The sequence below is a fragment of the Lonchura striata genome, chromosome 10 (assembly GCF_050655825.1).
Source record: "Lonchura striata isolate lonStrDom1 chromosome 10, ASM5065582v1, whole genome shotgun sequence".
Lineage (NCBI taxonomy): Eukaryota > Metazoa > Chordata > Aves > Passeriformes > Estrildidae > Lonchura > Lonchura striata.
The window spans coordinates 24,176,027-24,200,810 of record NC_140712.1 but is presented as its reverse complement, the minus strand read 5'-3'; the positions used below and the strand labels follow the sequence as shown (position 1 = coordinate 24,200,810).

The following is a 24,784-nucleotide window of genomic DNA, read 5'->3' as shown; positions in this document are numbered from 1 at the left end:
ATCCGCAGAGATATTTTTGGGATAACGGGTCAAGTTCTGGGAGGAGATCCACGGACGCTGCCGCGATCCTATGGATTAAAAAAGCCACGGAACCGCGTTCCCAGCTTCCAGTGGAGAGATTTGGGATGGGATGGGATGGGATGGGATGGGATGGGATGGGATGGGATGGGATGGGGGATTCCCACTGAATCCCGGGAATGTTCCCATTCCTCGCCGGGTCCCTTGGGATCCTCACCTGCCCTGCTTGGCTCCGGGCTGGTCGGGCGCCTCCGGATCGCCCGGGACGGACGCGGAGCTCAGGGAGTCAGGGCTGCTCCGGGAGCCTGGAAAACAAGGAAAACCTTTGGATCCCAAATTCCGAGTGGGATCCATCCTGAACCGCGGCGGCGCCAAAACCGGGGAACAGGGATAACGATCCGGAGGATTTTGGGATTAATTCCAGCCCCGGGTTGGGATCCACCCGGAGCCGGCATTGCCAATGGGTGCGGCTTTGCCGAGCAGCATCCCTGGAAATCATCGATCCTGGAATTCTGGAATGGACCTTAAACCCCATCCTGTTCCATGGGCACGGACGTTTCCCCCATCCCAGACGGCTCCAAGCCACATCCAAGCTTTCCTTGGATATTCCCGGAATGTGGCTCAGCCTTCCAGGTCATTCCCATTCCCGAATCCAAGCGATCCCTGCTCCTGGCACCGCCCCAGCCCAACCATCCCAGGATGCACGACAGGGAATTTTGCTGGAGCGTGCCTCTTCCCAAGCTCTTGGCACAGGAGGATATTTCCAGCATTTTTCCAGCATTTTTCCAGCATTTTTCCAGCATTATTTTGCATCATTTGTTGGGATTTCCACAGCAGGAGTTGCTGGGAGAAACCACCACTTCCAGAGGGAAAAATTCCTGGTCAGAATTCCATCAGGATGGGGCTGAGCTCCGCGGAATTCCATTTCCTTGAGGGGAGAAAATATTCCGGGATTTTTCCATACTTGGAGGGGTTTTAGGGAAGTCAGAGAAGGGGAAAAGTCGCTTTTCCCATTGGAATGAGCGGGACCGAGCCGGGGGCTCATCCATGAGAGTTCTGGATCCACAGGGAGGGCGGACACAGCTCCCAGCCTGATCCTGAATTTCCTTGGATTCTAGATGAAGTCGGAAAACCTTTGGATACAGGGATGCGGCTGCCGCCATTCCCAGCATTCCCACATTTCCCATCCAACCGGATCTCCCACAGCCAGACCCCAGTGTGGGCTCAGGTCCCAGTTCATTTATCCCGATTTATCCCGATTTATCCCGATTTATCCCGATTTATCCCGATTTATCCCGATTTTTCCGCTCCCCAACCACGCCTCGAGCGCTCCAGCCTTTCCCTGGCACGGCCTTTCCGCTCCCAGAGCTTTTCCCAGCCCCATTCCAGCCGGAGATCCGTGGCTGGAGCCTTTGCCAATGGCTTTGCCACGGACAAAGGAGCGCGGGATTTCTGGGAGCGGCCTTGGCACGGCGCCGGAATCCCGGGATTTGGGGGGCACCGGAGCAGCTGCCTCCCTCCATCCAGAGATGGTTTTTCCACCCCCCCCCCCAGCTGCCGGATTTAGGGAATGACTCGGGAGACAGGAATCCGGGATGAAAGGAACTATTCATGGTTTGATAAAATTCCATGGGAAGGAGCGGGAAGGGGGTTGGGAATGAGCTCGGCCGGGTGTGAGTTACGGATCCTGGTGATCCCGCCAGGCCCCATTAACAACCCCAATTAATTCTTTTGAATCCCAATTAATTGCACGGAATCCCAATTAAAACTCATTAAAAAGCCGAGGGCTGGAGTTGCCTTGGATGAGGGGAATTTGTCTTGGAACGGGGATTTTCCTTTTCCAGATTCCAACGGTTCCTTATCCCCGTTCCCAACCCCCAGCGGTCCCAAAATTGGTGACCCCAGCCGGGCTTTTCCCAGGTTTTATGGAGAATTTGGGAATGAAGGAAAAGGAAAGGAAAGGAAAGGAAAGGAAAGGAAAGGAAAGGAAAGGAAAGGAAAGGAAAGGAAAGGAAAGGAAAGGAAAGGAAAGGAAAGGAAAGGAAAGGAAAGGAAAGGAAAGGAAAGGAAAGGAAAGGAAAGGAAAGGAAAGGAAAGGAAAGGAAAGGAAAGGAAAGGAAAGGAAAGGAAAGGAAAGGAAAGGAAAGGAAAGGAAAGGAAAGGAAAGGAAAGGAAAGGAAAGGAAAGGAAAGGAAAGGAAAGGAAAGGAAAGGAAAGGAAAGGAAAGGAAAGGAAAGGAAAGGAAAGGAAAGGAAAGGAAAGGAAAGGAAAGGAAAGGAAAGGAAAGGAAAGGAAAGGAAAGGAAAGGAAAGGAAAGGAAAGGAAAGGAAAGGATTTTAAGGAATAACGAGGCAGGAAATGTCCCACTTCCCACATTCCATGGATTCTCTGTCACTATCCCAGGATGCTCCAAGCCTGGCCTTGGACACTTTCAGGGATCCAGGGGCAGCCACAGCTGCTCTGGGAATTCCATCCCAGCCAGGAATTCCTTCCCAACATCCCACCCATCCCGGCCCTCTGGCAGTGGGATCCATTCCCTGGGTCCTGTCCCTCCATCCCTTATCCCAAATCCCCCTCCAGCTCTCCTGGAGCCCCTTTGGAATATCTGGAATTCTCAAGGACAGGCCGCTCCACCAAATCCATTTTTAGCAACCCCCCAGAGGAGCCTTCATCCCGTATTCCCGGGAAACCAATCCGCGTTCCCCAAATCCCGGTTCCCCGCTAACACAGCCCGGCCGTTCCATGGAGCTCCCCGCGCATTGATCCCGTATCAGTTTTCCATGGATCAGCATTTGCTCCAGCCACGTCTGCCCTTCCGAGGCGGCAGAGGACACCGAGAATTCCCATGGGAACATCCCGGCGTTCCAACCTCCCAGCCACGGAGAACTTCCGTGGGGCATCTTCTATTTGATCCCGACAGGGAATAGTTGGAATTTCCTCTCTGGAATCTGGGTTTGGCTCCATTTCCTTCGGATGTTCCCATTCCTCTGGATGTTCCCGCTCCTTCGGATCCCGGCTCCATGATTTTGCCATGGGATCGTCCTCCTTTCAGCAGTTGTTTTTTGGGGAAAATTCCAATCATTTCAAATCCCTCTTCCCAAAATGACCACGCCCCCGGATCCCAATACTTTGTTCACTTGGGATTTGGGAGCGGCCTCTGGAATGGGTGGGATTTGGGAGCTCCTGATCCAAGGTTAAATTCTCCAGCCCCTCCCTGACTGCAGAATTCCCGCCTGGATATTCCCACCTGGATATTCCCAGCTGGACATTCCCACCTGGATATTCCCACCTGGATATTCCCACCTGGATATTCCCACCTGGATATTCCCACCTGGATATTCCCAGCTGGACATTCCCGAGGATTCCCATTTCCGTGGCAAAGGAATCTCTTTCCTGCCCTTTCCGTTCCCATCCTAGCTCACATCCCTTCTCCCTCAAATCCTGCTCCCCTCCGCTTCCTGGGGCAGTTATCCAAGCTGAGGGATAACAATTCCCAAAATTTGGGATGCTTTTCCCTTTCCAAGGCACGGAGACCAAACCAGCCTCCACAGCATGGAAGAATCATCCCGGATTCCTCCGGGGCAGCTGGGGGAAAAGCTGGAGTGGCCATTCCATGGGATCCACGATTCCAGGGGATTTGGGCAGCTCCCGGAGCGAGGCGTGGGCTCTCCCAGCATTCCCATGGATCCAGCTCCATCCTATTTTTAATTCCCTGGTCCCAAACTCCTCCAGGAGCTGCAGCTCCGGCTGCTCCTTCCCGTGGGAAGGGAGGGGGTGGTCTGGGACCAGGGATGGATCCAGGAAATATTCCAGCCCTTTCCCAAGCCTTTGCCCAGCCCTCCAAATCCCAGGAAAAGCTCTTGGTGTCTCCGCCTGCCGTTCGGGCCCTGCTCCCGATTTTCAGCTGGATTTTTCCTCCCAGGACAAATTGCTCGGGAATATTTACAAACTTTGGAAAAGCCTATCCAAGGTTTCCAGCTCCGCTGGGAAGCAGCCCCGGCGTGGGAGGAAGTGCTGGGGGAGAATCCCAAATTCCTGTCCCGGATAAGGCCGGCGGCTGGGGCAGGATGCAGATCCAGGAATTCCCTGGGGCTCCCCCTTTTCCTGCCTTTCTGTGGGAACAATTCCCATCCCCAAATCCCGCCGTGCCCTGCAGCTTTTCCCGGATCCACGCTGACTCCGGAGAGCCAAATCCATCCCGGAAAAGCTTCTCCCAGCTCCTTGTCCCACTTGCCTTTTCCCTCTCCACATCCAGGGAACGTCCAGGGACCGACATTCCCCAGATCCGTGTCCCAGTTTTCCCTGGAAAAGCCCTGGAATCGATGCTGGGCCAGGTCAGGAAGCTGCTCCTGGAATTTCTTAGGATTTCATCGATCCACGTTGCAGGAGATAAAATCCATAGGGAAAGCTTGGATCAAACGGTGGGAATTTTGGGACAGAAGATGGAAAACTTTTCCGTTTTCTCATCCATTCCCTGAAAATCAGCAGAAAATTCCCCATCCTGCTGCAGGTGCTTTCCCTGGGGTTTTTTTTCTGGGATAAATCCATTCACATTCCAAAAAAACCCTGGGAATTAGCACTCCAAATTCCCAGCCTGGCTTCCAACTGTACCCCTGGATATCTGGGAATTTGGGGTTCTTTGATCCCAGCTGTGGATTTATAGCCCAAATTCCGGCCTGCTCATCAATCCCTCTCCAGAATTGCTGGGAACACGCTTTTCCAGGGATTCTGGCACAGATTGGGAATGGCACCTGGGAATTCCCAACCTCAAAGGCAGCGCTGGTGACATCCCACAAGGTTTTTCCTCAGGAAAAAAAAAAAAATGGGAAAGAGGGATTCTTCTCCCTGTTCTCACTGGGGTTATTTGGACATTCCCAAATCCCAGGATTTGGAGAGGGATCGGTTCCAGTCCCGCTGCCTCCCATTCCCAGTGCACCAACCCAGTCATTCCCAATATTCCAGCCTTTCCCGGCCACAGCCCAGGGCTTTTATGGGATCATCAATCCCATTCCCAGAGCCCACTGAGGTCATTCCAGACCTTCCCGCTCCGTGACCTTTCCCAAGGCTGATTCCCTGGAATGTTTGGTGACCTCCCAAAGTCACGGCTGTGCCACGCCCTCGGGCTGGGACAGGCTTGGAGCTCCCTGATCCCAAATCCCGGGAATCCCAGGCTTGGAGCTCCCTGATCCCAAATCCCGGGAATCCCAGGCTTGGAGCTCCCTGATCCCAAATCCCAGGAATCCCAGGCTTGGAGCTCCCTGATCCCAAATCCCGGGAATCCCCCAGTTTGGAATTGGCTCAGGCTTGGAGCTCCCTGATCCCAAATCCCAGGAATCCCAGGCTTGGAGCTCCCTGATCCCAAATCCTGGGAATCCCTCAGTTTGGAACTGGCTCAGGCTTGGAGCTCCCTGATCCCAAATCCCAGGAATTGGAATTGGCCCCTTTGCTCCCTGATCCCAAATCCAGCAGGATCCAGAGGCTTGGGATCGCTCCAAGGGGCACAACCTCGGCCCCAGGATGGGAGAGCGGGATTGGGCTGGGAGAGCGGGATTGGGATGGGAGAGCGGGATTGGGATGGGAGACTGGGATTGGGATGGGAGAGCGGGATCGGGATGGGAGAGCGGGATCAGGGATGGGAGAGTGGGATTGGGATGGGAGAGCGGGATCAGGGATGGGAGAGCGGGATTGGGATGGGAGACTGGGATTGGGATGGGAGAGCGGGATCGGGATGGGAGAGCGGGATTGGGATGGGAGACTGGGATTGGGATGGGAGAGCGGGATCGGGATGGGAGAGCGGGATCAGGGATGGGAGAGCGGGATTGGGATGGGAGAGCGGGATTGGGATGGGAGAGCGGGAAGGGAGAGCAGGATTGGGATGGGAGAGCGGGATCAGGGATGGGAGAGCGGGATCGGGATGGGAGAGCGGGATTGGGATGGGAGAGCGGGATTGGGATGGGAGAGTGGGATCGGGGGCGGGATCGGGAAGGGAGAGCGGGATCAGCTCCCAGGAAGCGAAACGTTCCCGCAGGAATCCGGGAGCTGCTCCGGGAGCGATCTCTCCCCGAGCTCCCGGAGCCATTCCCGAGGTTTTCCACGCCCTTCCAGCCACCTGCGGAGGTCCGGGAAGCGGCGGCCGAGGGAGGGGCCGGGGGATGCGCGACCCCCGGGAGGGCGGGACCGCGGCCCGGGGGGTGCCCGGTTTGGGGGATGCCCGGTTTAGGGGATGCCCGGTGCGGGGAATGCCCGGTGCGGGGGGATGCCCGGTTTGGGGGATGCTCGGCCCGGTGGATGCCCGGTTTAGGGGATGCCCGGTTTGGGGCGATGCCCGGTTTGGGGAATGCTCGGCCCGCTGGATGCCCGGTTTGGGGGATGCCCGGTGCGGGGGGATGCCCGGTTTGGGGGATGCCCGGTTTGGGGGATGCCCGGTTGGGGGGATGCCCGGTTTGGGGGGATGCCCGGTTTGGGGAATGCTCGGCCCGGTGGATGCCCGGCGCGGGGCGATGCCCGGTTTGGGTGGATGCCCGGTTTAGGGGATGCCCGGTTTGGGGAATGCCCGGTGCGGGGGGATGCCCGGTTTGGGGGATGCTCGGCCCGGTGGATGCCCGGTTTAGGGGATGCCCGGTTTGGGGCGATGCCCGGTTTGGGGAATGCTCGGCCCGCTGGATGCCCGGTTTGGGGGATGCCCGGTGCGGGGGGATGCCCGGTTTGGGGGATGCCCGGTTTGGGGGATGCCCGGTTTGGGGGATGCCCGGTTGGGGGGATGCCCGGTTGGGGGGATGCCCGGTGCGGGTGGATGCCCGGTTTGGGGGATGCCCGGTTTGGGGGATGCCCGGTTTAGGGGATGCCCGGCGCGGGGCGATGCCCGGTTTGGGGGGATGCCCGGTTTGGGGCGATGCTCGGCCCTGCGGATGCCCGGTTCGCGGTGCCAGCCCCGCCGGGAGCGGCTCCGGGGCCCGTCCCGCCGCCGGGGCCGCTCGGCCCGCCCGCCGCCCGCTCCAAGGGTTAAAACTGCAGCGGAGCTGCGGGCCCGGAGCGGCCGCGGGGCGAGCGCGGAGCGGCGGAGCGGCGGCGGCCGGGCCCGGCACCTTGCGGGCACCGGGCGGCTGCTTACCTCGGGACGGGCATGCGGAGCCGGGAGCGCCGGGGAACCGGAGAAGGAGCCGGGGAACCGGAGAAGGAGCCGGGAACGGGGGGAGGCGAGGCGGCGGCGGCGGCCGGGGTGTGCCCGCTCCGAGCGCTGCCCGCAGCTCGGCCGGTGCTCGGCGCGGCGGGGCCGTGATGTCAGCCCCGCACCGCCCCCGGGGGGAGCGGCCCCGGAGCCGCCTTAACCCTTCGGGACCGGGACCGGTACCGGCTGAGCCATTCGGGACCGGCCCCGGAGCCGCCTTAACCCTTCGGGACCGGGACCGGTACCGACTGAGCCTTCGGGACCGGCCCCGGAGCCGCCTTAACCCTTCGGGACCGGGCCCGGTACCGACTGAGCCTTCGGGAGCGGACCCGGTACCGACTGAGCCTTCGGGACCGGCCCCGGAGCCCCCTTAACCCTTCGGGACCGGGCCCGGTACCGACTGAGCCTTCGGGAGCGGACCCGGTACCGACCGAACCTTCGGGACCGGCCCCGGTACCGACCGAACCATTCGGGAGCGGCTCCGGTACCGACCGAACCATTCGGGACCGGGCCCGGTACCGATTGAACCATTCGGGACCGGCCCCGGTTCCGATTTAACCCTTCGGGAGCCGGTTCCGATTTAACCCTTCGGGAGCCGGTACCGATTTAACCCTTCGGGAGCCGGTACCGCCCCCGCGGGGCCGCGTTAACCCTTCCACGGCCCCGGTACCGATTTGACCCTTCGGGATCCGCGGGTCGGTCCCGGTTCAGTTTAACCCTTTGGGATCCGCGGTTCAGTTTAACCCTTTGTGATCCGCGGCTCGGTCCCGGTTCAGTTTAACCCTTTGGGATCCGCGGCTCGGTCCCGGTTCAGTTTAACCCTTTGTGATCCGCGGCTCGGTCCCGGTTCAGTTTAACCCTTTGGGATCCGCGGCTCGGTCCCGGTTCAGTTTAACCCTTCGGGATCCGCGGTTCAGTTTAACCCTTTGTGATCCGCGGCTCGGTCCCGGTTCAGTTTAACCCTTTGTGATCCGCGGTTCAGTTTAACCCTTTGTGATCCGCGGCTCGGTCCCGGTTCAGTTTAACCCTTTGGGAGCCTCGCGGCCACCCCGGTGCCACCGGAGCCAATCCGGGAGGGGTCGCGACAAGCGCGCGGTGTCGCGACACGGCCCCGCTCCCTCCCATCCCATTCCAGGAAATCCTGGGATGCGGAGCTGGGAAGGAGCCCAAAGCCCATCCCAGGCCTGGCCTGGCCTGCGATCCAGCGCGATGGACATTCCATGGAAGTGAAGAATCCATGGATATTTCGATATCCCGGGATATTCCGGGCTGCTGCAGCATCCCGAAGGATCCATGCCCATGGAAAAGGAGATTTTTGGGGATTTTTTACCCCGTTTTTAGGATCGACAGTGACAGCAGCAGCTCCGTTTTCCAGGCCCAGCTGGAAGTGACACTGGGAATAATTTAGGACACGGATGGGCCCAAATGACCCCAAAATCCAGCCCCAAAAGGGAAAAAATCCTGGAGAACTTTATCCCGATTCCTGCTCTCTCCACCAAGGAAATCCCGCTCCCCACGGCACCGACTCCAAAGAAATCCAGGGGAATTTGGGGGATTTTAGTATGGAATAAAGGAAGTGAGGAGCATCCCGGCCACCTGTGGCTGTGTCACCTCGCAGGCCCCAAATCCGGGAATTTCCTCCCAAGATTTAAAAATCTCTGGGATGACAAATGAATACTGGGGATAAGTATTTAGGAAAAATAAATCAACATTTTATCTCCTTGTTTCCAGGGAATTAGGATATAACCCAGGCCTGGAATCCTGGAATCCTCCAGGATTTTTTTTTTTCTCTCTTAATTATTATTAATTTGTTTTAATCAATGATTTGAAATTATTTTTTTTCCTCCGTTTAATTTTATTTATTTCAAACAACTCCAGGCCAATTCCAAAGGCATTCCCAATCCTCCTGGAAGAAAGGCACAGCCCCAAACCCAAAGATTTCCCTTTTATAAGGAGATTATTCCACCAAGAATCCGATGGAAGATGAGTTTTATCCGGAGCTTCCCTGTAAAAAAAACCAACCCAATGGATCTGATGACAAGAGGAGGAAAAATCCCAAATATTCCTTGAAAATCAACTATTTTTAAGGATAAACCACGTGGGCTGGGCTGGAAAGTGTGGCAAAGGTTAATGCAATTAACAGGGAATTAATGACATCAGCCCCCCGCTAAATCCCCACGCACCCAGCCGCGACCTCTTCCCAAAAATCCTCCGTTTTCCCGGGATCCAAAGGATCCGAGGGGATGCTCGCAATGGAGCGGAGCTCAGGACAGGGAATATCCAGGCCTGGAAAAGCTGGAGGAGGAGAATCCCGCTTTTCCAAAGCCTTGGAGCAGCTCCGTGTCCCGCCTGCCTCAGCCCAGAGGGGGAATTCGTTATCCCGAGGAAATTCTTGGAAAAACTCGGAAAACTTGGAAAAAACTGGGATAGTTGGGCAAGGTAGGATGGGAAGGGAAAGGCGGGAAGGTGCCTGGAGCTGGGAGGATCCCGGGAATGCGGTGACGGATGGATCCCGGTTTTCCACGCTGGGGGAAATCCCAGCATCTCCCAAATCCCAAACGCAGCTTGGGAGGGGCCCGGGAATGTTGGGAAAGGGGCTGGGGCTTGGGAAAGCTGGGAAAACAGGGAAAGCCCCTCATCCAAGCTGGGAGGAGTGGGAATGCTGGGAATGGGGGGGGAATTAATTTGGGAATTCGCAGCACTGCCAAGGATGGGACGATTCCCTTCCCAGAGGGAATTCCCCCGGCAGGGAAAACAGAGCAGGCTGCGCCAGGACAGCCCCGCAATCCCGAATCCCGGGAAATCTTCGGGAATACTGGGGAGGGCAGGGAAACATCCCGGGGATTTTGTGCCCCAGGTTTGGCCTGGAATGTTGGGTGGGATCCCGCCCCAGCTCCCAGCCGGATTTGTTTTCCTGGAGAACATCCATGATCCCGCTGGGATCCCAGGAAAGGGAGATGCTCAGCGCCTGGAAAGAATTCCAAGGATTCCAATCTCCTGCTGGCACCGAGCAGGATCCGGGAGCCGTGTCCCGGCCTCACCCTGCTGGAGCAGCTTCTCCATGGGCACCGGAGATTCCAGCTTTTCCAGCAGCATTCCTGAATTCCCAGCGGCACCAGGGATCCCTGAATTCCCATGAGCATCCCTGAATTCCAACAATACCAATGGTCCCTGAATTCCCATCGGGAGCGGAGATCCCTGAATTCCCATCGGGAGCAGAGATCCCTGAATTCCGAGCGGGAGCGGAGATCCCTGAATTCCCATCGGGACCGGAGATCCCTGAATTCCCATCGGGAGCAGAGATCCCTGAATTCCCAGGGGGAGCGGAGATCCCTGAATTCCCATCGGGAGCGGAGATCCCTGAATTCCCAGGGGGAGCGGAGATCCCTGAATTCCCAGGGGGAGTGGAGATCCCTGAATTCCCAGGGGGAGCAGAGATCCCTGAATTCCCATTGGGAGCGGAGATCCCTGAATTCCCATCGGGAGCAGAGATCCCTGAATTCCCATCGGGAGCAGAGATCCCTGAATTCCCATCGGGAGCAGAGATCCCTGAATTCCGAGCGGGAGCGGAGATCCCTGAATTCCCAGGGGGAGCGGAGATCCCTGAATTCCCATCGGGAGCGGAGATCCCTGAATTCCCAGGGGGAGTGGAGATCCCTGAATTCCCAGGGGGAGCAGAGATCCCTGAATTCCCATTGGGAGCGGAGATCCCTGAATTCCCATCGGGAGCGGAGATCCCTGAATTCCCAGGGGGAGTGGAGATCCCTGAATTCCCAGGGGGAGCAGAGATCCCTGAATTCCCATTGGGAGCGGAGATCCCTGAATTCCCATCGGGAGCAGAGATCCCTGAATTCCCATCGGGAGCGGAGACCTGGATCGGTGCCGGTGCCCTCTGGAATGTGTCTCCCGCAGCCCAGGAGATTCCCACGGGAATGCCAGCGGGAATTGCTCCCTCGGGACTGGAGCCGGGCATCCCGGCTGGAATTCCCGGCCCGGGCGCGTCCCGGGAATGGGAAGAGCGGATCCCGCCGGCTGCGGGAGAATTCCGGGATCCGGGAGCGCCTCGGGCTCCCTCTCCTGGCGCTGCCGGGAGGAATCGCTGCGGAATTCTTGGAATGGGAATCTCACCGGGATGAGCGCAATTCCATAGAAACCCGGGCTCAGGGATCTGCGCGGGGTAAGGAATGGAACCGTTCCCAAATTTTCCCGTTTTCCCCCTCGCGGCAGCCGCAACCCACCAGAGATCATTTTCCATCTTCCCTCAGCCCACCCCTGCCGTTATCCCGGAATTTTTTCCTGGCGCTGCTGGGCTGGATGTGAGCGGTTCAAAAAAATCCTCAGGAAAATTCCCACCTGGATGGCTGGGAATGCAGGAAGAGCAGAGCGGGATTGGCGATCCCAATCTTTCCATTGGATTGATGATCCCGATCTTTCCATTGGATTGGCGATCCCGATCTTTCCATTGGATTGGCGATCCCAATCTTTCCATCGGATTGGTGATCCCGATCTTTCCATTGGATTGGTGATCCCAATCTTTCCATCGGATTGGCGATCCCAGACTTTCCATTGGATTGGTGATCCCGATCTTTCCATTGGATTGATGATCCTGATCTTTCCATTAGATTGGTGATCCCAATCTTTCCATGGGATTGATGATCCCAATCTTTCCATGGGATTGGTGATCCCAATCTTTCCATGGGATTGGTGATCCCAGACTTTCCATTGGATTGGTGATCCCAATCTTTCCGTTGGATTGGTGATCCCAGACTTTCCATTGGATTGGTGATCCCAATCTTTCCGTTGGATTGGTGATCCTGATCTTTCCACTGGATTGGTGATCCCAATCTTTCCATGGGATTGGTGATCCCAATCTTTCCATGGGATTGGTGATCCCAATCTTTCCATGGAATTGGTGATCCCAATCTTTCCATTGGATATCTGTCGCCCCCACAATCCCGCCCCCCCCAGGGACGGGGGGGACAATTCCAGCTTTTCCAGCTCTTCCTCAGCGCCACCATTCCCGCTGAAATGAAGGATGGATGATCCTCCTTGGCAAAACCCGATCCTTAGGGAAAACCCCGAGGCTGCTGCCGTGGCCCTTCCAGGGATTCCGGCTCCGGGACATTCCGGAGCCGCGTGGCCGAATCCCGGCACGTCCCCGGCTCTGCCCACAATTACAGAGGAGCGGGAAAACCATGGATACAACACCCGGAGAGTCCTGGAATATCCGCAGCCGCCAATTATCCGGAGGCTGCTGTTTGCATTCCGGAGTGGATAATTTATGGAGAAGTCCAGGGCCGGGCGCTCGTCCCTTTGGATGGGAGTTCCTCTGGAATAACAATACCTGGCGCCGGGAGCGCACGGATAACGCAAATCCCGGGATTTGAAGGGGAGATGATTCCGTTTGCTCCGCCGGGAGCGGGAACAAACAGCTCCGTCTGCTGCCGCCGGCAGCTGGTTCCCATTATCCCTGGAAAAGATCCCGATTTTTCACTGGGAGGGGAATTCGGAGCCGCCTTGACTCATTCCCAGTATGAAGTGAATGCGGAGCACAAATGAGAATTCCAAGGGGAGAAGGGATGGGAGACAAGGCAGCTCCTCCCGGTGGGAGCTGAAATTCCCAAATCCAAGTGGTGCCCCCAGCTTCCAAACCTCCGGAGATCCCAGGATTGGGAATTCCTGGGAAGTGTGTGGATTTGGGGGGAGATGCTCTTCCCGATGGAAAATCGCTTCCAAAGGAACGGGAGAGGGAAGTGGGAGCTGAAATTCCCAAATCCAAGCGGTGCCCTCGGATTCCAGTCCCCTGGAGATCACCAGGATTGGGAATTCCTGGGGATGGAAGCTGCGGATTCCATAGGATGGGAAAGCTCGGGAGAGGATGATGGAAAGGGAGCAAGGCAAGGGATCCAGGGAAGAGATTTTGGAGGAAAAAAGAGGAATTTCAGGAATTTGAGTCTCCGAGAACAGGTTGGATGAGGCTTGGAGCCGCCTGGGATAGTGGGAATTGTCCCTGCCCATGGAATGGGATGGGTTTGAGGTTCCTTCCCTCCCAAACCATTCCAGGATTCCGTAATTTTTGCGTATCTATATTTAGTGCCTATCCCAGCTTCCTTATTTCCCGCCCATCCGGATTTATTTGGAAGCGGAAAAGCAGCGGGATGGAGGAAGAGGAAGCTGTGGGATCCCGGGAAACCCCGGCAGGAGAGGATTAAGTGAGGGATTCGTGGGAAAATCCAAGGAGATTACAAAAATCCCATGGAATCCAGCTGGACTGAGGTGGGAATCTCCCTGTGTGGGCGGCTCTGCTCTGTCCCCATTCCCAAATCCAACATTTTCCCAATATTTTCCCAACATTTTCCCAGCATCCTTCATGGACTAAGAGTTATGGTGACCCCCTGGCAAAATTCCTCTTTTTCCAATGCCAATGGATAAAGCTCAAGGAATCAGAGGGGGGAAAGTGGGAAAAAAAATTGGGATAAATCCTGCGCCAGCATCCAGGTTTACGGGGGATATTGCCAATCCAGCAGCATTTGGATCCCATGGAATCCCTGAGCTGTGGGAGCTTCCAGGAAATTCCCAGAGTTTTCGTATCCCCAATTCATCTCCTATAGGGAGCGACATCCCAGGAATGGGAATGAGCACGGAGCCTCCCAGAGGGAATCCCACCTGAACCTCTGGAATTCTGGGGGCTCCTTTCCCACCCCCCCCCATCCTGGGGCTTCCCGGGCTCCTGCATGGATACGGAATTCCACAAAAAGGGAATTCCCGGCGCCCCGTTCCCGCCTGCCGGGGAAAAGCTGGATTTGGGCACCGCGGGATCCGGCGGCGCTCGGAAACCAGCCGGAGGGGAGCATGGAAAAGGCTCCTGGCAGGAATCCTGCTGGAAGCCAGCCCAGGGAATGGCAGGAGCGTTTTCCAGGCCTGGATCCGGTGTCGGATGGATGAGCTCGGCCCTTGGCTCCAACGGGAATTTTAAAGCAAACCCGACACCTTTGGCTCGGCTCCCGCTTTTCCCCTCGCTCCAGGAGCGTTCCCAAATTTCCCTGGGATGGCGGGGAAGGGACCAGGACCCCCCCCCGGTGCCTCCCACTGGGCCAAGGATTCCCAAAATTCCCAGGAATGGGAGCAGGGCTTGGAAAGGGCTGTGATGGGAGCCCCCACCCAGAGCTCCTCGTTCCCGCCGGAATTCCCAAATTTCCATGCACCATCTGCCGGTCCCGCCCCGTTTTACGGGAGCCATCCCGGAATTCTGGGGGCTGATCCCAGAGATCACCACAGCATGTGGGGGAAGATCCCTGGATCCATCCCAGAATTCTGGGGGAAGATCCCAGGATCCATCCCAGAATTTTTGGCAGATCCCGGGATCCATCCCAGAATTCTGGGGGAAGATCCCGGGATCCATCCCAGAATTCTGGGGGAAGATCCCGGGATCCATCCCAGAATTCTGGGGGAAGATCCCAGGATTCATCCCAGTGTCTGGGTGAGGAATCCCGGGATCCATCCCAGAATTTTTGGCAGATCCCAGGATCCATCCCCGAATTTGGGAGGCTGATCCCTGGATTCACCCCAGGATTTTGGGTGGGAAATCCCAGGATCCATCCCAACATTTTAGGGGAGCTACAGCCAGAACCCTTCCCAGAATTTTGGGAGCAGATCCCAGAACTCCCCCCAGAATTTTGGGGAGCGGATCCCGGGATCCATCCCAGAAGTTTGAGGAGCAGATCCCAGGAACCATCCCAGCATTTTGGGGAGCAGATCCCAGGATCCATCCCAGAATTTTGGGGAGCGGATCCCGGGATCCATCCCAGAATTTTGGGGAGCGGATCCAAGGATCCATCCCAGCATTTTGGGGAGGGATCCCAGAACTCCCCCCAGAATTTTGGGGAGCGGATCCCAGGATCCATCCCAGCATTTTGGGGAGCAGATCCCAGGATCCATCCCAGCATTTTGGGGAGCAGATCCCAGGATCCATCCCAGAATTTTGGGAGGACACTCCTGGGATCCATCCCAGTGCCTGGGGCAGGCCAATCCCTGTTTTCCTGCGTGGACGAGGCTGGAATTCTGCTTCCCTGTTTTCCTGGCTCTGGGAAGAGCTGATGCTGTGGGAGAGGCTGGAATTCTGCTTCCAGCTTTTTTTTCTGGAGCAATTCCCCGGAGCTCTGAGCTCAGCAGAGCCGCTGGATCGGGAATGACAGATCCACGTGCTCCGGCTTGGAGCCGCTCCCGGGGATCCAGAGGGACAAATCCCGATCCCAACCCCAGCCCTGGAGGGGGGTTTGCTCTTCCTGAGCATCCACCTTTCCCTGGGAAGCGGGAAAAGCCTCTGGAGCGGGATAACATCCCTGCGTGCCCCGCCCCCAGCTCCTCCTGCGCTGAAATCTGGGAATTTGGGAATTTGTTGTCATTCCCAGCCTGTGTTTACATTCCTGGTTTCCAGCCTGGCTCTTCCCGAACTCCCGAGGCAGCCGCATCCAAGGCCAGACGCCTCCCACAAGTCGGGATCAGGGAGCTGCTGCGGGAACAGCTGGAAAAATCCGGAAAACCTTCTGGGATGATCCCAAAAAACAGAGCAGGAGGGTTGGGAATGAGGGGAGACGGAAGCACAACGTCCTGTGGGATTTGGAGGCGCTGGGATTTGGATCCAGGGATTTGTGGGCGCCTGCCCATGGAGAGGGATTGGAATGGGATGAGCTCCCCGTTCCGGGATTCCACGAGGAATTCCTGCCATCCACAGGTTTTTCCAAACAAAGAGGGATTGGAATGGGATGAGCTCCCCGTTCCGGGATTCCATGAGGAATTCCTGCCAATGGGATGAGCTCCCCATTCCATGATTCCATGAGGAATTCCTGCCATCCACAGGTTTTTCCAGACAAACAAAGAGGGATTGGAACGGGATGAGCTCCCCGTTCCGGGATTCCATGAGGAATTCCTGCTATCCACAGGTTTTTCCAGACAAAGAGGGATTGGAATGGGATGAGCTCCCCATTCCATGATTCCATGAGGAATTCCTGCCATCCACAGGTTTTTCCAGACAAACAAAAGCTTTTCCCAGATCCAGGGGTCAGCTGGGAGCGCACGGCCGGAGCAGCCTCCCCCTTCTCCAGGGTTTTTGAGGAGTCATCCAAGGGTTTTAATCTGGGAAAAACACGGGATCTTCCCTTTGGGAATGGCTGATGTCATTCCCAGATATCGTCCAGCTGAACTCGCTCCCTGGGATGAAACATTCCCTGTTTTCTCCTCCCCTCTCCCAGTTTTTCCTCCTCTCTCTCCCAGGTTTTTCCTCCCTTTCTTCTCAGTTTTTCCCTTGTTTTCTTCCCAGCTCCGCCTCACTTTTCTTCCCAGGTTTTCCCGGCCTTTTTTCCCAGTTTTCCCCCTCTTTTCCCGGAGGATTGGGGCCGGAGGTGCCGCCGGGGTCCCCCTGAGCCCCTCACAGCCCTGGGGGATGCACCGGGACAGGCCCGGCATTCCAGGTGGGAATTCCAGACTGGCACAGCCGATTCCAGGTGGGAATTCCAGACTGGCACAGCCGATTCCAGGTGGGAATTCCAGACTGGCACAGATGGTTCCGGATTGGAATTCCCAATGGGCACAGCCGATTCCAGGTGGGAATTCCCGATGGGCACAGCCAATTCCAGGTGGGAATTCCAGACTGGCACAGATGGTTCCAGGTGGGAATTCCAGACTGGCACAGATGGTTCCAGGTGGGAATTCCAGACTGGCACAGCCGATTCCAGGTGGGAATTCCCGATGGGCACAGCCGATTCCAGGCTGGAATTCCCAATGGGCACAGCCAATTCCAGGTGGGAATTCCAGACTGGCACAGCCGATTCCAGGTGGGAATTCCAGACTGGCACAGATGGTTCCAGATTGGAATTCCAGACTGGCACAGCTGATTCCAGGTGGGAATTCCAGACTGGCACAGCCGATTCCAGGCTGGAATTCCAGGGGGGCACTCCCGGCTGGCACAGCTGATTCCAGGTGGGAATTCCCGGCTGGCACAGCTGATTCCAGGCTGGAATTCCCAATGGGCACAGCTGATTCCAGGCTGGAATTCCCGGCTGGCACAGCTGATTCCAGGCTGGAATTCCCAATGGGCACAGCTCATTCCAGGTGGGAATTCCCGATGGGCACAGCTGATTCCAGGCTGGAATTCCAGGGGGGCACAGCCGATTCCAGGCTGGAATTCCCGATGGGCACAGCTGATTCCAGACTGGAATTCCCAATGGGCACAGCTGATTCCAGGTGGGAATTCCCAATGGGCACAGCTGATTCCAGGCTGGAATTCCCGATGGGCACAGCTGATTCCAGACTGGAATTCCCAATGGGCACAGCTGATTCCAGGTGGGAATTCCCAATGGGCACAGCTGATTCCAGGCTGGAATTCCCGATGGGCACAGCCGATTCCAGGCTGGAATTCCCGTTGGGCACTGCCGATTCCAGGCTGGAATTCCCAATGGGCACAGCTGATTCCAGGCTGGAATTCCCAATGGGCACAGCTGATTCCAGGCTGGAATTCCCGGCTGGCACAGCCGATTCCAGGTGGGAATTCCCCATGGGCACAGCCGATTCCAGGTGGGAATTCCCCATGGGCACAGCCGATTCCAGGCTGGAATTCCCACCTGGAATCCGCTCCCTAAAGGGTGTCCCGGCTGGAAAGGGCCGTCCCCATTCCCAACTTTTCCCTCCTCCCCGCTGCCCTGGTCCCTCCCACTCCCTCCCAGCGCTCTCCCGCTGTCAGGGAGCCGGGAAAAGTTCGGGATAAGGGTCGGGATCTGGGATCGGAGCTCCCGGTCCCGCCGATGCTCGGCAGCGGGGATTGGGCCAGCCGGCGATTCCATGGATATTCCCGGCGGGATTCTCCTGGCCTGCTCCCTGTGCCTCCTGCCCGGTGAGTGCCCATCCCAATCCCCCCAGCTCCCGCAGGAAAACCGGGAATGGCTTGGGAAAAGTGCCGCAGAGACCTTCAGCGGCTCTTGGGAACATTTTGCCGGGAGCGGGAGGCTGCTGGAAAAGGGATGGAGATCCCGGAATTCCCGGGAAGCTGCCGGTGCCTCCTCGGCCTCGGAGCGGGATTAACCGGGATAATCCCAAAGGATCGGGAATAATCGGGATAATCCCAAAGGATCCGATACCGGGGGGAAGGCAAGCTCCGTTTTCCCGAAATGCAGCTTCCCTGAGGTTCGTCCCGTTGGAAAACCGGGAATGCTCGGGGTTAAATTCAGGAGAGGCTTTAGGCGGAGTTTAATTCCAGGAGCGGATCCTGCGGCTTCTCCCGTTCTGCTCCGGGGGGCTGGGATGGATTTTTCCCTTTTTTTCCCGGTTTTTTTCCTTGGGAAAAGCGACTCCCCGTTCCTGCTTTCATCCCATCTGGAATCCACCCGCGCCGGGAGCCGCAGGACCGGGGAGGAAACGGGAAACGGGGGAAAAAATCGGGAAAAAATTCGGGAAAAAAGCGCTTTTCCCACTGCCAGGAGCTCGGCCACCGGCTCGCGCCTCCTCCAGCTGCAAACATTCCCAAACTTCCTGCTGGAAAACGCGCCAGGCTGCTCGGCGTTTTTATGGGATTGGCGCTTTTTGGGATTTTTTTTTTTCCCTTTTCTGCCGAGGGAGCCGTGGCCGAGCTGCTTTTCCTGGAATAATTGGATCCATGTGTGGATGGAGGGATGGAGGGATGCGGCTCTGGATTGGGATGCTGGAAAAATCCTGGCAGCTGCCAGATTCCCGGGAAATTCCCCCATGGACACGGTGCTGGTCCATCAAGGGTGGGGTGGGGATTTGGGAATTCTGCCTTGGGATGTGTGGAAATGATCCCTGGATTCAGATGAAACATTCCCTGCTTTTCCCGCCTCTCTCCCATTTTTTCCCCCCCCTCCCATCCCTGGATTTTCCCACAGGGATTTCCATCCTGGGGAGTTTCTGTCCCTGGATGGAATTTCTGTCCCTGGATGTTTCTGGATCCAGGGATTTTGTGGGAATTCTGGAAGCACAAGGTCCCGCTGTAGCAAAGCCCCTCCAGCGGCGTTTTTTGGGAAAGGGTTTTGTGGGAAAGCAGGAATGTTCCGGGATGACTGAGCTTCTGTTCATCCCCAGCATTCCCGGCCTTGCCATGCAAATCCCGGGATTTTTCCTAACAGCCGATGACAACCTCCGGGAGCTGGCAGCATTCCCTTGGATTCCCAGGAATTCAAGCCCACCAAAGTTTTTCCCCCCAATTTTTTTTATCCTTTAGCAAATTTTCCTTGCTCAGCTCAATATTCCAGGAATTCCAGCCCGAGCTCCAGCAGTGCCAGAAACCAGGAAAAAAAAACCAAAAAAACCCTGGATTTTCCTGACAGCCCAAGAAAAACCGGGATATTCTTCCAGGGAATCAGAAAACTTTGGGGCAAAGGCAGCAAAATCCAACCCCAAACGTTCATGGAAGGAGAACCAGGCTTGGGAATGACGGGAAAGCTTCCAGGCACTTCCCAGATTTCCTTTTCCAGCTGGGAATCCCGAAGGATTCAGGCAGGGAAATTTCCCCTTTTTTTCCCCTCCTTCCCCCCCTCCTTTTTTCCCCTCATTCCCCCCCCAAAAAAATTCCAATTTTTTCCCACTTTTCCCCTTTCTCCCCCCTATTTTTCCCCCGGTTTTCCCCCATCTCTCCCAGCTTTTCCTCCCTTCCCTCTCCCAGTTTTCCCCCCTTTTATTCCCATTTTCCTGGCGCCGGCACCTTTGGAATCATCTCCATCCCGGGTATTTCCCTTCCAGGACTTCTTTCTATCCTGATTTTTACCCTGGCAGGAAGGGTGGATTTTATTCCCATCCTTCTTTCCCAAAAAATTTTCCTTCTTTCCAAAATTTTTCCTGACAAAAATCAAAAGTTTGGATGCTCCAGAAGCTCCAAGGAAAAGAGGGAATTTGAAGCTTCCTGCCCTCGGAATTCCAAGGAAAACCTGGAGCTTTTGGTCACTTCTTTGGGATAGTGATTTTCCAGCAGGAAAATCTCTCCAGCTCCCAAATCTCCTGGAAAACCTCTCCTAAAATTCCCGTTTCAGCCGGAGTCGGTTGGAATATTCCTGGTTAGAATATTCCCAATATTCATTTTCTTCCTTTCATTTTGTTGGAGTTTTGAGGTTCCACCCATTGCTTGGAATCTTCTCTCCCAGATTTTTTGCTTCCCTGGGATTGGGATGCTCCAGCAGGAGCCAATCCCAGCGCTGTTTTCCCAGAGATTTCCCATTTCATGGAATATTTCTGTTCCTTTTCCGGAGTTTTATCCTAAACCATGGAATGGGATTCTCCAGTTTATCCCGGTGTTCCCATTCCCAAAAATCCTCAGCCTGGGGTTCTGCAGTGCAAAATCCAGGAAAATTAAGAGGAAAATCCATCCCACCTTCTCCAATACTTCCTCTGCATCCAAGACTCTTCCGGATCTTGGAATTTCTTGCTCAGAACCCGAAATTCCCAAAATTCCCAAAATTCTCTCTGATTCCAGGGCGCTCTCCGTGCCCTTCCCCCTTTTTCCTTTCCCATCATTCCATGGCCAATCCCAGCTTCCCTCTCTCCCGAGGTTTTCATTTCTTTGGGATGTGGAATGAGGTCAACGCTCCACAAAATATCTTGGCTCTCATCCCTGTCTCCCGGTTTTGTTTTTTTTTATCCCATTTTTTTTTATCCCAGCTTTCTAGAATTTCTCCCTGGATCATTTGGAAGCTCCTTTTCCTCAGGATCCGTGGCCAGATTCCTCCATTCCCTGCTCCGGGAGTGGATTTGTTCCCAGGATTCCAAACATTCCCTTTTTCTCTGACATTCCTGCCTCTCCAAACGTTCCCAGCCTGGATTTTTCCTGGGAAGCGGCAGTGCCAAGTTTTCCTGCCCACCGCTCCTTCATATCCCAGGAAATTCCAAACTGAGCCTCCTGTCCCCGTCCTGGAGGAGGATTCCCAGGTTTTCCTTGGAATGAAGCATCCAGCAGGATTCAGGGAATGCAGTCCGGGATATCCTGGTTATCCGTGTCCATCCTGGAATTTGGGCCCTGTCCCTCTGTTCCCATGGATAGCATCTCCAGCATTCCCAAGATTCCCATTCCGGGGGGGATTCCCGATTTCCCAATTTCCCCACCTGGATCTGGCTCCAGGCACAGGGAGAAGCTGCCAGAAAATTCCCCAGATTTTGCTCCAGGGACAGGAAATTTCTCTGGAATTCCTGGGATTGGGATGCCGCGGATCCTGCTCCCGCTGTTCTGTGGGAAGCGGCATTTTCCGGAGCATTCGTAGGGAAAGGACCGATCCCAAAAATCGCCCCGTCCCAGCTGGAATTCCATCCTTGGGGATGTCCCCCTCTGGAGCTGCCTCTCCCCAGCTCCTGCTCCCACAGGGAATGGGAATCCCAGCTTCGGATCCTTGGGAAAACCCTTGGGAGTGGCCGGGGTCCCTTTTCCATGGATCCCATCCCGTGATTCCCGTGGAAGTGGCCAAATCCATGGATTCCAGAGGGAGGAGCTCCTTTCTCCTTCCCCTTCCCATCCTGGCTCCAGGGAATTCCCAGGAGGAGCTGTTGAGGGCTGAATCCCAGGAATTCTGAATCCTAAACGAGCTCCAGGCTCCCTCCCAAGGGCTGGATATTCCCTGGGAGCTCCAGGATGGAGAGCAGAATTTTGGGAATTTGGAATTCCCATCCTGGCTGGGATGGGAATGGGATCAACCCATCCCTGCTCCCGCAGCACCTTCAAAAAATTCGGGAGCAGCTTTCCCGGGATGGGCGAGGTTGGAAGCACCTCTGGAATCACCGAATCCAACCCCAAGCGGGAGCACCCGGAGCGGAACGGGATTGGAATCATTCCGTGCCCGGAACCTTTCTGAGATTTCGGAATTCCCGGTTCATCCGTGTGGAATTGGCGCTTTCCAGCTTTTTGGCTGACGGATCCTTCCCTTTTTTCCCCCCCAGGATTCGGGAATTCCTTCAACATCGACACCAAGAGGCCGCAGATCATCGCGGGATCCCGGGAATCTTTTTTTGGATACACGGTGCAGCAGCACGACATCGGCGGCAAGAAATGGTGAGCGGGCTCCGGAAAACCGGGAATTCCGCTGGGAATGTCGGTGGGAATTACACCAAACCACCCCAAATCACCTCCAGAATTCCCAGGAGGTGGTTGCTCCTGGAGGTGCACAACGAAGGAAAGGTTTTCCTTAAAAAAAGAGGGATTTGGGGGTGGGATAAGGGAATACTGGGAATTTGGGAAGGGCGGGAATGGATTGCGATTCCTTGGAGAGCCCGGGGCTGGAATCCCATCTGGAATTTGGGTCTAGGCCATCCCGGCTTTTACAGTTTCCATGGAGGAGCTGGGGCCTGGAGAATCAATCCATCGGGAATATCCATCGGGAATGTGGGATGAGCCTGGGATTGGCTCAGGTTTGGGATTTGGGGTGGGTTTGGCTGATCCCAGGGATGAATCCCAGGGAATCCCAACCAGATGTTGGCAGAGACCTTTGGTGCATTCCAGGAGCACGTCCAGATGCTCCAAAGCCCATGGAATTCCTGGGGTTCCCTGGAATTTGGGATCTGCTCCCCAGGTGGATGAATCCAGGCTTAATCCCGTAATTAATGCAATGGATTCTCCTGGAATTCCGGAATCCAACCTTTGCCACTTTTGGAAAAGCCTCCCATGCCCTGAGCCTGAGATTCCCATTCCATGGAATTTTGGGAAGTCAGGGTCCCTCTTTCCATGGCTCCCAGCCCCGTTTTCCACCAGGACTGGGAGTTTTTCCCGTTGGAATTGTGCATCCTATGGAAGGGCTGATGCCTTGGGACGAGAGCTGGGAGTTCAGCATTTCCCAGGATTCGGAGGGAAATTGCTGGAAAATCCCAATTTTGGGAATATTCTCATCCCGGTTGTACCCATAGGAGCAGTCTGCAGCTGAGGCGCTGCAATTCCCAGGATTTTGGGGTCTCTTATCCCGTTTTTCCGTGCCACCACCACTGATGGCGTGGCCAAGGGCTGAATTCCCTGGAAACTGGGAATTTTTTCCTGCTTTCCCAAGCAGGACCAAAGACCATCCCTGGCTTCTTTTCCCAACTTTTCCTGCCAACCTCCGCAGGATCCACCTCTAGTTTTCCCTCCTGTTGGTTCCTCTGCTTGGAAAAATGGGAATTTTTCCAGCGGGATCCTACGGATGGACACGGACATAAAAAGTCAGGACAGCGCTGCTGGAATCTGCAATTGAGCGGGAAAAACTCCAAGGAAAAATGTGGACACAGCTGAAAAATGGAGAAACCCGGGAACAACCGGAAACCTCTGGAATAAAAAATCCATGGATGTTTAGAGGGAGCTGGACAACAATTCCAGGAGATGGATAATTCCAGGAATTCCAGGAGCTGGCAGGACACGGAAGGAAAGGGAATGCCCTGAGACCCCAATTCCTGCGGAGCATCTTCCAATCCCATCCCGAAGAATTCCACAAAATCCGCTGGAATACAGCGGAGACTGCGTGGTCCCCTCCGAATCCCGGCCGTGGATGTGCCGGGATCCAGCTGCCAAATTCCAAGCGCGGAATCCGAGGATTTTGGCACCTCTCCTTCAGCCTGAGCCTTTTAATGCTGCTTTTGGCTGCCGGGAATTGTTTGGGAATGAATTCCAAGAATTCTGTGTTTATGGTTTTTTTCCATATATATTTCTAAAGGAATACTGGAGCGGCTCCAAGCAGATTGGATTTTCCAGGTATTTTTGGAAGTCGGGAATTTCCCCCTTTTCCAGACTTTTCAAGGAGCCACCCAGACTCATGGAAGTGCATCCCAGGGAGCGGAAAATCCGTGAGGAAAAAATTCGGGTTATTCAACTCCTGAGGGGGGGGAAAAAAAATCCCACTTGGATTTTTAAGGCTGGAAAAGCTCATCCATGTGGGATTTGATTTTGCTCCGGCATTTTCCAGAGCCGTCAGGGGTTTCCAGGTCTCCTTTTCCACCCTTTTTCCATCTTTTCCGTGGAGCTGGAGGTGCCTTCTCCAAGCGGGGATGGAAAAGATGACAACAGGTGCCTGGAATTCATCCCAAAAACCACCGGAGCTCCATGGAATGGCGGCTTCCCGCTCCCGGAGCAGGCAGGGAAAGGGGCACCTGGAATTACGGGATCGGAGCATTCCCAGCGTCCAAACTGGGGATTTTTGGGAAAACTGGGGAAAATGGGAACTCCCTGTGCTGCTGGGACAAAATGACCTGGGAGGAATTTTGGGATAAGGAATTCCTGGGAGGGCAGAGGGGGTTTAGAGGGTTTAAATCCCAAATCCCAGCAGGTTGGACGCTGTGGGTGGATTTCTTTGGGAATAATGAGCAGAATTCCCACAGGTGGGATGTGTAGCCCTTAAAACCTGGAAGCTCTCGTGGGAATGGGAGCTCCTGGGGCAAACACAACCTGGAATCTCATGGAATTTTGGGAAGAATCTTCCTGCAGGTGCCGGAGTGGGGAAAAAAGGGAAAAAATTCCCTTCATCTTTCATCTCCCCTTTCCAAGTGTTTGGCCGGGGTGCTTCCCGTCATTCCAGGAGCTGTGGCCGGGAACATTCCAGAGCTCCTCGTCCAAGGAATCCTGGGGCCCGATTCCTGGAATTTTTGGGATGCTGG

General features: G+C 55.7%; 2 protein-coding genes across 4 annotated transcripts in view; one reads left to right on the top strand and one right to left on the bottom strand.

Moving 5' to 3' along the window:
- The window catches only part of CORO2B (coronin 2B), a 33,220-nt gene extending 25,915 nt beyond the window's left edge, over positions 1–7,305 (bottom strand). For both annotated transcript variants that reach the window (XM_085589059.1, XM_085589060.1), the window contains exons 1-2: positions 7,130–7,305; positions 236–323 (exon numbers count right to left, since the gene is read on the bottom strand). The gene's annotated coding sequence lies outside the window, so the exon portion shown is untranslated. The remainder of the gene's footprint in view (positions 1–235; positions 324–7,129) is intronic.
- A 10,487-nt stretch (positions 7,306–17,792) lies between these two features.
- Positions 17,793–24,784, top strand: part of ITGA11 (integrin subunit alpha 11) — a 46,727-nt gene continuing 39,735 nt past the window's right edge. Inside the window, exons 1-2 of one of the 2 annotated variants that reach the window (XM_085589053.1) lie at positions 17,793–18,074; positions 22,112–22,223. In XM_085589053.1, the coding sequence (XP_085445179.1) occupies positions 18,023–18,074; positions 22,112–22,223 (164 nt within the window). In that variant the 5' untranslated portion in view covers positions 17,793–18,022. The remainder of the gene's footprint in view (positions 18,075–22,111; positions 22,224–24,784) is intronic. The other variant, XM_077785962.2, reaches the window with a different exon arrangement.